This window comes from Aquarana catesbeiana, linkage group LG07, assembly GCF_042186555.1.
Source record: "Aquarana catesbeiana isolate 2022-GZ linkage group LG07, ASM4218655v1, whole genome shotgun sequence".
In the NCBI taxonomy this organism is placed as follows: domain Eukaryota; kingdom Metazoa; phylum Chordata; class Amphibia; order Anura; family Ranidae; genus Aquarana; species Aquarana catesbeiana.
The window spans coordinates 95,176,768-95,191,057 of record NC_133330.1 but is presented as its reverse complement, the minus strand read 5'-3'; the positions used below and the strand labels follow the sequence as shown (position 1 = coordinate 95,191,057).

The window sequence follows — 14,290 nt, the reverse complement described above, 5'->3', positions numbered from 1 at the left end:
TGCCACGTCCACCTGCCACGTCCACCTGCCACGTCACCTGTCACATCATAATCCCCCCATATTTGCATATGGTTGTCTAAGCGGTAATGTGTGTGTAGCTACTATTGATTGATATTTCTTATTTTCAATATAGTAAATTACATTCTTTTTTTTGTTTTGTATTGCAGTTTTGACGAATTGCTTGGTCTGGTTGACATCCATCTTAGGCGACAGAATACATCATACAGGAGGAGTATTTCATCCACTGAAAGACTTATTATTACCCTAAGGTAAACTATCTTTATTTATGCACATTAGTAGCATATTTTCCACATTAATAAAGTCCAAACTGCGCTCATTTGTCCGGTCTTCTCCAACGTGTCAAATGAGTGCAGCTGCCTTGACTGATGGCAGTTCCAGCCTCTCAGCAAGCCGCTCTCCGCCCCTTCACAACTCAGCGCTCTAATGGGCGTGGAGGAGCAGAGCAGGAGAGCTGCTGGCAGTCAGCAGCTCTCAGCTCATGGAGGGTAGAGATGAGAGCCACCTTTTTTTAAATATCATGTAATACACATTTTAAAATTTAGCACACAAACATACCCAAATATTTGAACAATCTAACATTTTTATTATTCAGAAAACTATATATATCACCAAATATTATATTTTGAAAACAAGTAACTTCTTAATTTTTTTAAGCCTGAACAAGTAGACAAAATAGCAAAAAAAACCCAAAAAAAACAATTACAATTGGTGGTAGGTCGGCTGAGTAGAGCTGGTGGAAGGCCTTGGGGATGGTGTGGGTGGCATCAGAATAGATTCTTCACCGAATCTTTGACTAGTAAGGGTACTTGGAATAGGGGACGGTGATGGATAGGGGATCGGGGGATTTCCAAGATTTTGGGTATTTCCATATTCGTCCGTGTATGGACGGAAGCGAGGGGGGTAGTAGTGGTGGGTTCTGGGTGGGGTAGGGTTAGGAAAATTGTAATAAGGACCGGATGGGGGTGGTGGGTGGACAAAAATTGAGGATTGCTCAGTAGCTGGAGCACTTTGGATGTTTGCCTCCAGGATGTCCATTATAGATTTTTTGACAGCGTTCTTTCTGTCCTGTGGCACTTTTTTGAGCATTCCTGCAACCATACATCCAAAGCCACTCTCCTCAGTCTCGAGGGTATCCAGTTTCTGATCAAGTTTGGCCATCAGGGTTGAAAAACGCTCCATTGTTTCGTTCATTCTTCCCCCTATCGGTCTGCTGGACCTTGGAGGGAGAGGCCTTCGCGTAGGCGGTTCCTCGACTTGGGGCTGCTCGACAACTGGCAGCTCAATAGGTGTTAGCTGGACCTCTGGCAGCTCAAGCTGGGTAGAAGGCTCTGCAATGTTGGTCTCCTGTGTGTCTACAGAAACCTCAAGTGACTGACACTGAGACCCTCCTACAGCGCATGCTGCCTCTCCACCTGCCCGCTGTATGTTGTCTACGTCCTCCCAACTTGATTGTGTTCTGCAAGAAACATATAGTACAATTTTAGCACACCCTTCTGTGTAGAACGTTATATTATATCACTTTAGAAATATGAAAGATGTTATCTTACTCTCTTAGTTCCATGTAAGGCCTCAGGAACTGCAGCTCTTCGGCATGTACATAGGGTACATATTTTTTGTATCCAGAGCCACTTCTGTTTTCCTGCAGTCTTCGTAGGTGCCGCTTATAGCAGTCCCTCAACCCTTTCCATCGAGTCTGTAAACTTGACACTGCAAAATATAAACATAACCATAATCACTTATGTATTTTTTCTTTCAGATACCTGGCAACCGGTCATTCATTAGTAAGCCTTCATTTCGAGTTCATGGCGGGCAAGTCAACAATAAGCTATATCATCCGTGAAACATGCCAAATTTTATGGGACGTTTTGAACACCATTGTAATGAAGAGGCCTACACAAGAAAATTGGTGTGATATTGCTGAGCTATATTGGAATCGGTGCAATTTCCCCAATTGTATTGGAGCTATCGATGGGAAGCACGTGCGTGTTATCAAGCCTATCGGTAGCGGTAGTATGTTCTTTAACTACAAAAAATACTGTTCGTTTGTACTACTTGCCGTGGCTGATTCAAACTACTGTTTTACGTACATCGATATTGGATCCTACGGCAGTAGCTGCGATGCTCGTATTTTTGCTAATTCCTCCTTCGGTGAAAGGCTAAGAGACAATCAACTTGACCTTCCGGAAAACCGCCCTCTTCCTGGTACAACTGGACCCCCGCTACCCTATGTGTTTGTCGCAGATGAGGCTTTTGCCTTGGGGAAACACATTATGAGGCCGTACTCAAATAGGAACCTGACCACTCCGAAGAAGGTTTTCAACTATCGTTTAACAAGGGCAAGAAGGGTGGTTGAGTGTAGTTTCGGAATACTTGCCAATAAATGGCGTTTTTTACATACACCAATTGCCTTGCATATAGAAAATGCAGTTATTGCTGTGAAAGCAGCATGTGTGCTGCACAATTATGTGAGGGTACGTGACGGATACTGTTTTGAGGATTCCCTCATGCACGATATGGAAAGTGCACACCTCAGTGCTGCGAGGGGATCCAGTGACGGTGCCACAGTGCGCGGTCAATTTACGTCATACTTTGTTTCACCGGCTGGTGAAATACAATGGCAAATGGACGCCATTTAATAATTTAATGATATTAAGTGCTTTCTAAACATATTTGAGTTTTTCAGTTGTTTTTTCTGTAGAGTTGAATAGAGCCTGCAGGTATTGATTTTCAATTGTTTTCATAATTTGTTATGTTATACTGTTCTTTATGTCTTCAATAAATTTTTGGCCTTAAAATTTTGTCATAATTAATTTGTGTATGGTTATATTGTTCAATCATTAACTACATAAAATGACATTACGGCTAGACATCACTGACAGACTTCACCAGGGTTCTCCATACTCCGGCCCTCTAGTTGTTATAGAAACCCTGCTTTTTTGCTGCAAATGACGTGGCAAGTGGGCAATTCACAACTAGTGGCAGGTGACGTGGCACGTGGCCAATCCACAACTAGTGGCAGGTGACGTGGCAAGTGGGCAATCAATCCACAACTAGTGGCAGGTGACGTGGCAAGTGGGCAATCAATCCACAACTAGTGGCAGGTGACGTGGCAAGTGGGCAATCAATCCACAACTAGTGGCAGGTGACGTGGCAAGTGGGCAATCAATCCACAACTAGTGGCAGGTGACGTGGCAAGTGGGCAATCAATCCACAACTAGTGGCAGGTGACGTGGCACGTGGGCAATCCACAACTAGTGGCAGGTGACGTGGCACGTGGGCAATCCACAACTAGTGGCAGGTGATGTGGCAAGTGGGCAATCAATCCACAACTAGTGGCAGGTGACGTGGCAAGTGGGCAATCAATCCACAACTAGTGGCAGGTGACGTGGCAAGTGGGCAATCAATCCACAACTAGTGGCAGGTGACGTGGCAAGTGGGCAATCAATCCACAACTAGTGGCAGGTGACGTGGCAAGTGGGCAATCAATCCACAACTAGTGGCAGGTGACGTGGCACGTGGGCAATCCACAACTAGTGGCAGGTGACGTGGCACGTGGGCAATCCACAACTAGTGGCAGGTGATGTGGCAAGTGGGCAATCAATCCACAACTAGTGGCAGGTGACGTGGCAAGTGGGCAATCAATCCACAACTAGTGGCAGGTGACGTGGCAAGTGGGCAATCAATCCACAACTAGTGGCAGGTGACGTGGCAAGTGGGCAATCAATCCACAACTAGTGGCAGGTGACGTGGCAAGTGGGCAATCAATCCACAACTAGTGGCAGGTGACGTGGCACGTGGGCAATCCACAGCTTGTGGCAAAAGATGTGGCAGGTGACATGCTAAATACAAGTACACAGCTGCTGCTACTCACTCTGCTCTCACAAGATGGCTGAAATAGTTAAAAAATAATGTTTTTTTGGGACTGTATGGAACTACAACCATGATGCCTAGTCAATGATAACAGAAATAAATATAAAAATGTTTCACTTACACTTGTCACTGCGGTCAGTCTCCGACAATACATCCCAATCCGGGTAGGTCAGCCTACAGATATCCAGCCAGGCATTGTCCCTCTTGACATGATCCTTATAATTCGGGTCCTGCTTGTCATATAGACATTTTCTCTCCCTGATGAACCGGATCAGGGACTCATTGTCTACCGCCTCCCTGGCTCTGGTAGACATTCTGTATTCAGGTTTTCACTAAACAAATAATACAGAGCTCTGGTCAAAAACGAAAGTACTCTGTGTTTCAGAGAGAGGGCGCTGGCTGTTTGTGGAGGGTTTCTGGGTAAATTCCTTCTGTTTCCTGTGAAGTTGCCTCAGATTGAACTGTGATCCGACTTGGAGGCGACTTGCATTGAACTGAATGGGTACAAGTCGCCTAGAAGTCGGATTCAAGTAGTACAGGAACCTTTTCTGCAGTCGGAGCGACTGCAGTAGTGTACATCAAGACGGATCCATTTGCTATCATTGATTTTCTCTGCAAGCGCGACCTGAGGCGACTAGGGGCGACTTGGGGCGACTTGGAGTCGGATCCAAAGTTGCCCCTGTGTGAATGGAGTCTCAGACTACTCCATGGACTTCAAGGTCTTCGTTCATCCCAACGGGAGTGTCATGAACAGGTGTGACCAGATTGTGTGGACTGCAAAGAGGAAACCCAACCGCATGTAAAGTGAAATAGAATAATGTTTATTAAAGATAAGTGATATAAATAAACAACACCCCAAATACAAATAGTGCTCAACCAACCAACAGAAACCCACAGACAACAGAAAATATATACAGCCAAAGGGAAGTACCAAAATCAAACACGTTAGCCAGGCCAGGGTCATACACAGGGGGATCAGCAACTGAACAAGGACAGGTTAGGAGAGGGAGATAATGGATGGGATATGGCTACAAGGGAATAGGAACACAGGAGGGACAGGATCAGGATGGGATCGGATACCGGCTCAGGAACAGGTTCAGGGCGCAAGGAAGAAAGATACCAAGGCAAGCATGTGATTGCTTGCCGGGTATTTATAGGCCTGTGATTGGCCTCAAGTGACACCTGTTTGTAGGAGGTACTGTCTGCTCCACACTGCCAGGATCCATCCGCTGGTGGATGCCAGTACTGCGGCCCAAAGATGACATAACATCAGCAAGGAAAAGCTCTCCTGATAGTTCCAAACTGCCAGGAGACACCTGCTGGTGGACCTCAGTACTGCATGCCAAATGACAGATATTACCAGCGGATGGAACATTTTCTGACAGTACCCCCCCTCAAAGGAGCGGCCTCCGGACGCTCCAACTGGTTGTAATTGTCCATAGTCTATGGCATCAAGCAGAATGGTGGAAGAAAGTATTTCGGGCTGGTCGTCAGGCACATCCGGGCAGATAGCTGGCACATCCGGATCACTGAGCTGGGCAGCGGACAGGAACACACCAAGCTGGGCAGAAGACAGGAACACACCAAGCTGGGCAGCAGACAGGGACACACCAAGCTGGGCAGCAGACAGGGACACACCAAGCTGGGCAGCAGACAGGGACACACCAAGCTGGGCAGCAGACAGGGACACACCAAGCTGGGCAGCAGACAGGAACACACCAAGCTGGGCAGCAGACAGGAACACACCAAGCTGGGCAGCAGACAGGGACACACCAAGCTGGGCAGCAGACAGGAACACACCAAGCTGGGCAGCGGGCACTTCAAGCTGGGCAGCCGGAACATCAGGCTGGGCAGCAGGCATAGGCACTTCAGGCTGGGCAGCAGGCACGGGCACTTCGAGCTGGGCAGCAGGCACTTAAGGCTGGGCAGCAGACACGGGCACTTCAGGCTGGGCAGCAGGCACGGGCACTTCAGGCTGGGCAGCAGGCATGGCCACTTCAGGCTGGGCAGCAGGCACGTCAGGCTGGGCAGCAGGCAAGGGCACTTCAGGCTGGGCAGCTGGCACATCAGGCTGGGAAGCTGGCACTGCAACATCAGGCTGGAAGGCAGGCACTGAGACAATAGGCTGGAAAGCGGGCACATCAGACTGGGAAGCTGGCACATCAGGCTGGGAGGCTGGCACATCAGGCTGGGAGGCTGACACTGAGACATCAGGCTGGAAGGCAAGCTTTGAGACAACAGACTGGGAAGCTGGCACTGAGACAACAGACTGGAAAGCTGGCACATCAGACTGGGAAGCTGGCACATCAGGCTGGAAGGCGGGCACATCAGACTGTTAGGCAGGGACATCAAGCTGGAAGGTAGGCACCGAGACATCCGGCTGGAAGGTAGACATCAGGACATCAGACTGGGAGGCAGGCACATCAGACTGGATGGCAGGCACCAGGTTGGCAGGTCATCAAGTTCAACTGGCATGAACGCAGGCTGGAACAGGTTGGTTGGTGTGGAAGCAAGTTGGGTTACTGGCAGGATCGTGTGAGTGGGGAAGAACTTCAGTTTCTTCTTTGGCTTAACTGCTGGGGATCTGTAGGTGGCTGTATGACTGTAGACAGGAGGTGAGGCATACTGAAACGAAGGGCTGGGATATGGCAAGGAAGGGGGAACAGTGGCCAGAGGAAGTTCTTGTGGAGAAGTTGCAGGTATTAGAGAAGAGGCAGGTGGGTTAAAGGCAGGATAGGTGCAGGAAGTAGAAACAGGGTATTGATACTTGGTGGGGAGCAGGGTATATTGGACTGTAGCTGAGGTTGCCAGGGGTGATGGGAGAAAGGACATCTGAGCAAGCAGGTGTTTAGTAGCAGGTCTGGGTTGTGGAGAGCTGACAGAGGCTGGGCATAACAGATCGACCACAGAGTGAGCTAAACGGATAATCTCCGGCAGCTGATCACTGGACCACCCTTCCAATGTCTGGTGGAGATATTCAGAACTCTCTGTTGCCAGCAGAGCATAATAAACAATAATATCTGAATTCATCCCAGCACGTTAAATGGAACCGAGATGGTTCCCCTGTGCAGTGATATAAATAAACAACACCCCAAATACAAATAGTGCTCAACCAACCAACAGTAACCCACAGACAACAGATAATATATACAGCCAAAGGGAAGTACCGAAATCAAACACGTTAGCCAGGCCAGGATCATACACAGGGGGATCAGCAACTGAACAAGGGCAGGTTAGGAGAGGGAGATAATGGATGGGATATGGCTACAAGGGAATAGGAACACAGGAGGGACAGGATCAGGCTGGGATCGGATACCGGCTCAGGAGCAGGTTCAGGTTCAGGTTCCAGACACAGGTTCCAGATACAGGTTCCAGGTCAGGGCGCAAGGAAGAAAGATACCAAGGCAAGCATGTGATTGCCAGGATCCATCCGCTGGTGGACGACCAGTACCAAACTGCCAGGAGACACCTGCTGGTGGACCTCAGTACTGCATGCCAAATGACAGATATTACCAGCGGATGGAACATTTCCTGACAGGGAGCCAAGGAGCTAAGTGTGAAGATCCAAAAAGATTCTCGTTTGCAGAGTCTCTGGAATCTTCTTCCCGTATCATCATCTTTTTTCATGGCTTCTATGCCAAACACTTGTAAAGTGCCTAGGGACTGAATAGTTGTGTCTCTTCCTGTTTTTCATATGATGATCATACACATTACCTTTAATAATACTGCATTTGTGTTCACTGAATCTTACTCTTAAAGGTCGTGTTGTGCGTCCAACATAAAGAAGACTACAAGGGCAAATTATACCATTAGACCAAGTGCGAGGTGCCACAGTTGATAAACTGACCGATTCTATGGCCATGGCCATCATACCCCATGACCTCTTTTTTATGGTGTGACATACTGTATATGCACAAGCTCCACAGTTCCCGACTCCACATTTGTAGTTTCCTTTTTGGTCAAAAATTGATGACCAGGGACCAGTGGCAGTCTTTATTATATTTGGAGCTTTCGTACTCTGCTCGGTGCGATCAAACTTCCAAGATTTTTAGATTTGCGGAACACAACTTCAGGTCTGGATGGAAGGACTTGATTTAAGATAGGATCTTGTTTGAGGGTGTTCCAATTACGCTGGATTGCTCTTTGGATATCGAATGCCTTTGTATTATATTGAGTACTGAAACTAATGGAGTTGGATGAGTCTTGTTTGTTGTTTTTTCGAGTTCTGTTGGCACCTATCACCATATTGTCTGAGGGGTTTTTGTCATATTGTATCCAGTGTTTGGAGAAGGCTTGTTCTATGAGATCTTCTTTTATAGCCCTTCTCTAGGAATTTCCTTTTTAGGATAGACCCTTGTTTCTCATAGTCACTTTTCCTGGTACATGTTCTCTTTAGTCTGCAGAATTGCCCATAAGGAATGTTATGAATCCATTTTGGGTGGTGGTGGCTTTTCACATGAAGACAGGAGTTCCCAGCACTTGGTTTAAAGTGGGTTTTGGCAAAGATCATGCCTTCCTCATCTACCTGCAGTTCAAGGTCTAGAAACACGAGTGATGTGCCATCAACAATGTTGGTGAATGATATAAAAAAAAAAGGATTAGAATTACAGTACTCAAGGAATTTGTTTAACTCTGTATCTGATCCATCCCAAATGATCAATACAGTAGGTGACCGCGATATTGTGTCAATCTCGCCGCTGTTATTGGCAAGATTTGACACCTGCAAGCCCCGTCGCGGGAGCCAGTGTCGAGCTTGCTTGCTGATCGGGAAAGTAAAACTTTTTTTCCCTTTCGCGATGAGCGACAGGCAGTGCTGACTGCTGTCTGGTATGAATCATGAGGGGGACCGCCGCACCAAATTTTAAATAGAAAGCCGGCGTGGGTTCCCCCCAGGGGCATACCAGGCCCTTAGGTCTGGTATGGATTTTAAGGGGAACCCCCTACATTGAAAAATCGGCGCGGGGGTCCCCCCCAAAATCCATATCAGCCCCTTATCCGAGCACGCAGCCAGGCCGGTCAGGAAAGGGGGTGGGGATGAGTGAGCTCCCCCCTCCTGAACCGTACCAGGCCACATGCCCTCAACATGGGGGGTGGGTGCTTTGGGGGAGGGGGGCGCCCTGCGGGCCCCCCTCCCCCAAAGCACCTTGTCCCCATGTTAATGAGGACAAGGGCCTCTTCCCGACAACCCTGGCCGTTGGTTGTCGGGGTCTGCGGGCAGGGGGCTTATAGGAATCTGGGAGCCCCCTTTAATAAGGGGGCCCCCAGATCCCGGCCCCCCACCCTATGTGAATGAGTAATGGGGTACATCCTACCCCCTACCCATTCACCTAGGGAAAAAGTGTCAATAAAAAAACACACTACACAGGTTTTTAAAGTAATTTATTAGACAGCTCCGGGGGTCTTCTTCCGACTTCGGGGGTCTTCTTCCGACTTCGGGGGTCTTCTTCCGACTTCTGGGGTCTTCTTCTGACTTCTCCGCTCTCTCCGCCCTCTTCTCCCGGTGTCTGGTTCTTCTGCCGGGCTCCTCTGCTATCTTCTGCTCTTTTGCTGCTCTCTTGCTAGCGGTGGCCTGGTCGTCGCCGTCTTGTTTCTTCTCTTCTTCTCTTCTTCCGATGTTGACATGACGCTGTCTCCCGCTGTTATGCTGTGTGAGTGGTGCGCGATCACTTATATAGGCATGGGGCATGGTCACCGGGTGCTGTCATCCGGTGATCCCGCCCCTTATGATGTTACAGTCCCATCATGCCCCGGGGGGCCCACGCGAGATGCACAGTACCCTGTCACCGAGAACCAGCACGATGGTATCGCGCTGGAGACACAATCTCGCGGTCAGGTACTGTATATCTATATATCTAGTATAGAGAGCAAGCTGAGTCTTGAAGGGACTGTTAGCCCAGATTGAAAAACACAAGAGAAAAGTGCCTCTGAGTGCAGGTACACATTTACATAGAGGTAACAGATGACAAGCCTCGGGGAGGAAAAACTCCTGGGTCAGTGCATGAGAACCATAGCGCAGATCGGCAATCCAGTGGTCCGAACGAGACAGCCGTGGTCACACGCTAGAGAACCGGCCGGGCTGAACTCACCGTGGATCTAAACAGCTGAGAAGCCGCTCGCTGGCCTGTGACGTCACCGGAGTATGGGAGATCCACAACGCGTTTCAGAGCATGGGCGAGGCTCACACTGGGCATGCACGCTCCTTTGTCAAGTGAAAGGAGAACGGGAAAGCAAGGGAGATAAAAAGCTCTGCAATTAGGAAGGGAAACCACATCAACTGAAGGATTAACTATTTGAACATGACCAGCAATTGGCCAAATGTAAAATGTGTGTGGCTTTACACTAACGTACCAGTGATAAGCCACTGCAACAAATTAACATTGACAATGCTAAATTAAAATATATGCAATTAATAATATTGATAATACCATTAAAAAACTGCCATAGAAAAATAATAAATAAAAAATAAAAAGGATAATGAGAAATAAAAATTAAATAAAAAATAAATAATAAAAAATAATAATCAAAGCAAACTCTAATGAATTCCATAATGATATACAATGATGTCCTCTACCAAGAGGAATATATGGGTAGTATTAACTGACATGATATATGATTACTACATATACATATGGTGCGTAAACTAAGAAAAAGAAGGATGTGTAAAAAACACTTATATGTTATATTATACACAAGTGTGTATGTGTGCGCAAGTGCACAAACTCATGCACGTGGACGCATGAATATGCACCACACACAAAGGCTATTAAATGGATTAGATTAATGTATCAGATCCTGTTTGTGAGTATGAATGCATGCAATTGTATAAACTCATACCATATGTACTGCATGCCAAGAAGAAAAAAACGGTAAAAGCAAATAAAATTAAAGAATATACGAGACCATCTAAAAAGGGGGGGACACTGAAGAGAGATGTGTTATAAAAGCTAACGCTATAATATGGTATTGACTTCTAGTTCTTCATTCAACCCATTGGGCGCAAGAGTATCCAAAGTATAAATCCAAAAAGTTTCGCGTTCGCATAGTTTGGAAAACCGTTCAGCCTCAGACAGGTTGCGAGGTCCTGTGCGTTGACATATATATAGATTCTGCTTGGTGTGTTTTTTGAAGTCCTGTTTAGCAGCCAGGATTTTTACTTCTTGATTTTATACACTTTTAATGCTTTATATATTGCTTTTACCCTTTTGTCACAATTGTGCACATATTTGTATTCACCCTTCCCTTTCCTTCTCTGCAATTTGGGATTTACCACCGGATTTTTATTCTTCCCCTTTTTTTTTTTTATCATGGAATTGATTGATGAGATAGAGTTCCATAAATATGAGATATTGGATACACTATATACCACATTACCTTCCAGTCTTTTTTTGCCATACATCCAAACTTACTCGCCCCGATCGCTACATACTTTGTGGCAAATTAAAAAAACTTGAGGGATTATTACATACTGCCAATACCCAATGGTGGGATGAATTTTTTCTCAAAAAATACCTAGAAGAAAAAAATTTCCCCCAGAGGTTTGAGGATCCTCAAAACTTGCTCCTTTCTTGATTCCACTCACAATAAGGAATGGGAAAATATAGCTGAGTTTTGTACCGCCAAATGGCTTAGTATTCTAATTAGCCAAAGACATCTTAAATATGATGAGATGGTACACCAGATTCAGATTTTATCACTGGATATCGCCTCATACAATTTAAAGATTGCACCCACCTGGCTAGAGACCCTTAAAAAGAACACCAAATATAAAGAAAACATCCTTATCTAAACCAAGCTTGGTAAATTTCATAGAGATTTGGAGGACTACAGTAAAAATAAAATATTCTCATGGAAACGTAATGATACTATACCAGCTCTAATGTCCTTGTCTCCTTATTCCTTGAAACCTTTACCCGGCAAAATTAGAACAAAGGGGTTGCGTTCTAATCATAATTTATCTTCTAGACCCACAAATAGACGACCATCTTCCCCACATAGATCTTCTAATATTGACTCTAGGAAGTCTCATGCTACACATCAAACTAGTTCCTTACCCTACAGGCACAATACCAAACAAGGGCCTAAAAAAAGTCATCTTCTAAAGTAGGGCCCCCGTCTTCTGTAGCCCCCTCTCACCACAATTTACCCCTGAATTCCACAGTAGCATCATCCTCTAAGTCTCTAACTTCTGAACCAGCCTCTATTCCTCTTCCCATACAGGCAGCCACCTCCTCCTCATTGCCTAATGTTGTTACCTCTACCGCTACCCCTAGTGGGGTGACTGAATTTACATCCACTCCCTCCAATCAAGAGCCTAATAATTCCTCCTCTACCATAAACAATTTACTTTTAGGCGATTTTCGCAGCGGGGAAATAGCCTCTCTCTCTGCGTCTGTGTCGCTTCCTTTTTTGGAGGGGGGCCCATATCGAAAACAACGCCAGAAAAGAAAGTACACAGACGAGGATGTAGGGGAGGACCTAATATATCCACAAATAAACGCAAAACTTCAGAAACTATAAAAATATTTAATCTATCTTCCCATACATTATCCCCTGAGGAGATTTCTTTATTAGGTAAAGGCCTTACCTTTTCTCCCACTATATTACCCAATTAATTTCTTTTGTTTAAAGATCTTAATAAATTTATAAGGAATCTTACTCTTAAAACATTTTTCAAAATCCAATCCTTGAAGAACATGCCAGTCGACAATAACATCACGTCTGCTAATACAGTTACTTTGGAAATCACTATAGAAGATCCCCTCCATAGTTCCATTAGTATATACGATTCGGATCTAGAATTGGATGAGCTAGATTCTAGCTTAGAATTTAAATTACTTACTCAGCATTTTCAGACCTCACCCCCAGTCAGACATACACGGTTTAAACCTAAATCTATTTTTTATCCCACTAAATCTAAGGGCCCTTATTTGGAAGCATTTTACAGAATGTTTTTTTCGGATTTTCAAAAATTGTGTATACATACTGAAACCACACATAAACATCGGCATCATAACTTGAATCCTGGTGAAAAGGTTGCACTTAAACTCTTTACTAACAATCCTGAATTAGTTGTTAAATCGGCAGACAAAGGGGGCGGGATTGTTATCCAAGATCGCATTACCTATATTGAAGAAGCACTAAGATTACTTTCAGATCCCAATACCTATAAAAAACTCCCTTCAGATCCTTTGCCTCAATTTAGGCTAGAGGCTGAGGCATTAATCAATAAAGGTATCTCTGACCAGGTTATCAACAAAAATGAAGCCTCTTTTCTATGTAAAGAATTTTACAGTACACCTTATTTCTATCATTTACCTAAAGTGCATAAAAATCCAGTGCATCCTCCGGGTAGACCAATTGTGGCTTCTATGAATAATGTGACCAGCGGTTTTTCTCAGTATGTTAATTCCTTTTTAGGCTCGATTCACACCTATGCATGTTGCTTTTGAGCGTTTCTGCAGTGTTTTTTGCGGTGCTTGCCGCGTTTTTAAACATGCATTTATGGAAATTGGCCCAATTTTATGGAAATTTGCTACCATTTTATGGAAATTGGCCCAATTTTATGGAAATTTGCAACAATTTTATGGAAATTGGCCCAATTTTATGGAGATTTGCTACAATTTTATGGAAATTGGCCTAATTTTATGGAAATTGGCCTAATTTTATGGAAATTGGCCTAATTTTATGGAAATTGGCCTAATTTTATGGAAATTTGCAACAATTTTATGGAAATTTGCAACAATTTTATGGAAATTGGCCCAATTTTATGGAAATTTGCAACAATTTTAGTGAAATTGGCCCAATTTTATGGAAATTTGCAACAATTTTATGGAAATTGGCCCAAATCTAAAGCAGAACTCCACTAACTCCATCATAAAAATTTTAAATTGTAGCTAATTTAAATACATGTATTTAGGTAACTAAATAATTAAAAAAAACTAAACCCTCAAAAATGTTTGGATCCTGCACATGAACACATACATAGTTACAGTGGATCTAATAGTCTACACACCCCTGGTAAAATGTCAGGTTTATGTGATGTTAAAAAATGAGACAAACATATATAATTGCTTAACCTGTTCCATCTTTAATTAATGCTGAGGTTTCTTTGGGGTTAGTCAGAGGCACATGATGGCAGGTGTGTACTGACTCCTTAACATGATTTTGAATATGATTGCTTAATTCTGAACACGGCCGCATCCCCAGTTATAAGAGGATGTGCACACTTATAAAACAACATTATTTGAGTTTCTTATTTTGACTACCCAATAAAATATTTTATTAAGTCTTTCTGTTGAGTTTGTACAGTTTATAGGTTACATTAAGGTTTAAAAAGTTCTTCTAATGATTTCTCTTTGTCTAATTTTTCTACATCACTGAAAACTCAAATTTTAACAAG

The 14,290-nt window shown here is 44.6% G+C and overlaps 1 protein-coding gene across 1 annotated transcript; it reads right to left on the bottom strand.

The window, feature by feature from the left end:
- Nucleotides 1–712: 712 nt before the first annotated feature.
- On the bottom strand, nt 713–4,145 carry LOC141102440 (uncharacterized). Its single transcript, XM_073591391.1, has 3 exons — nt 4,013–4,145; nt 1,569–1,728; nt 713–1,477 (listed from the first exon to the last, which is right to left on the bottom strand). The coding sequence occupies exons 2-3, from the start codon at nt 1,580–1,582 to the stop codon at nt 721–723; spliced, it is 771 nt and encodes a 256-aa protein (XP_073447492.1). The 5' UTR covers nt 1,583–1,728; nt 4,013–4,145; the 3' UTR covers nt 713–720.
- Between the last annotated feature and the right edge of the window lie 10,145 nt (nt 4,146–14,290).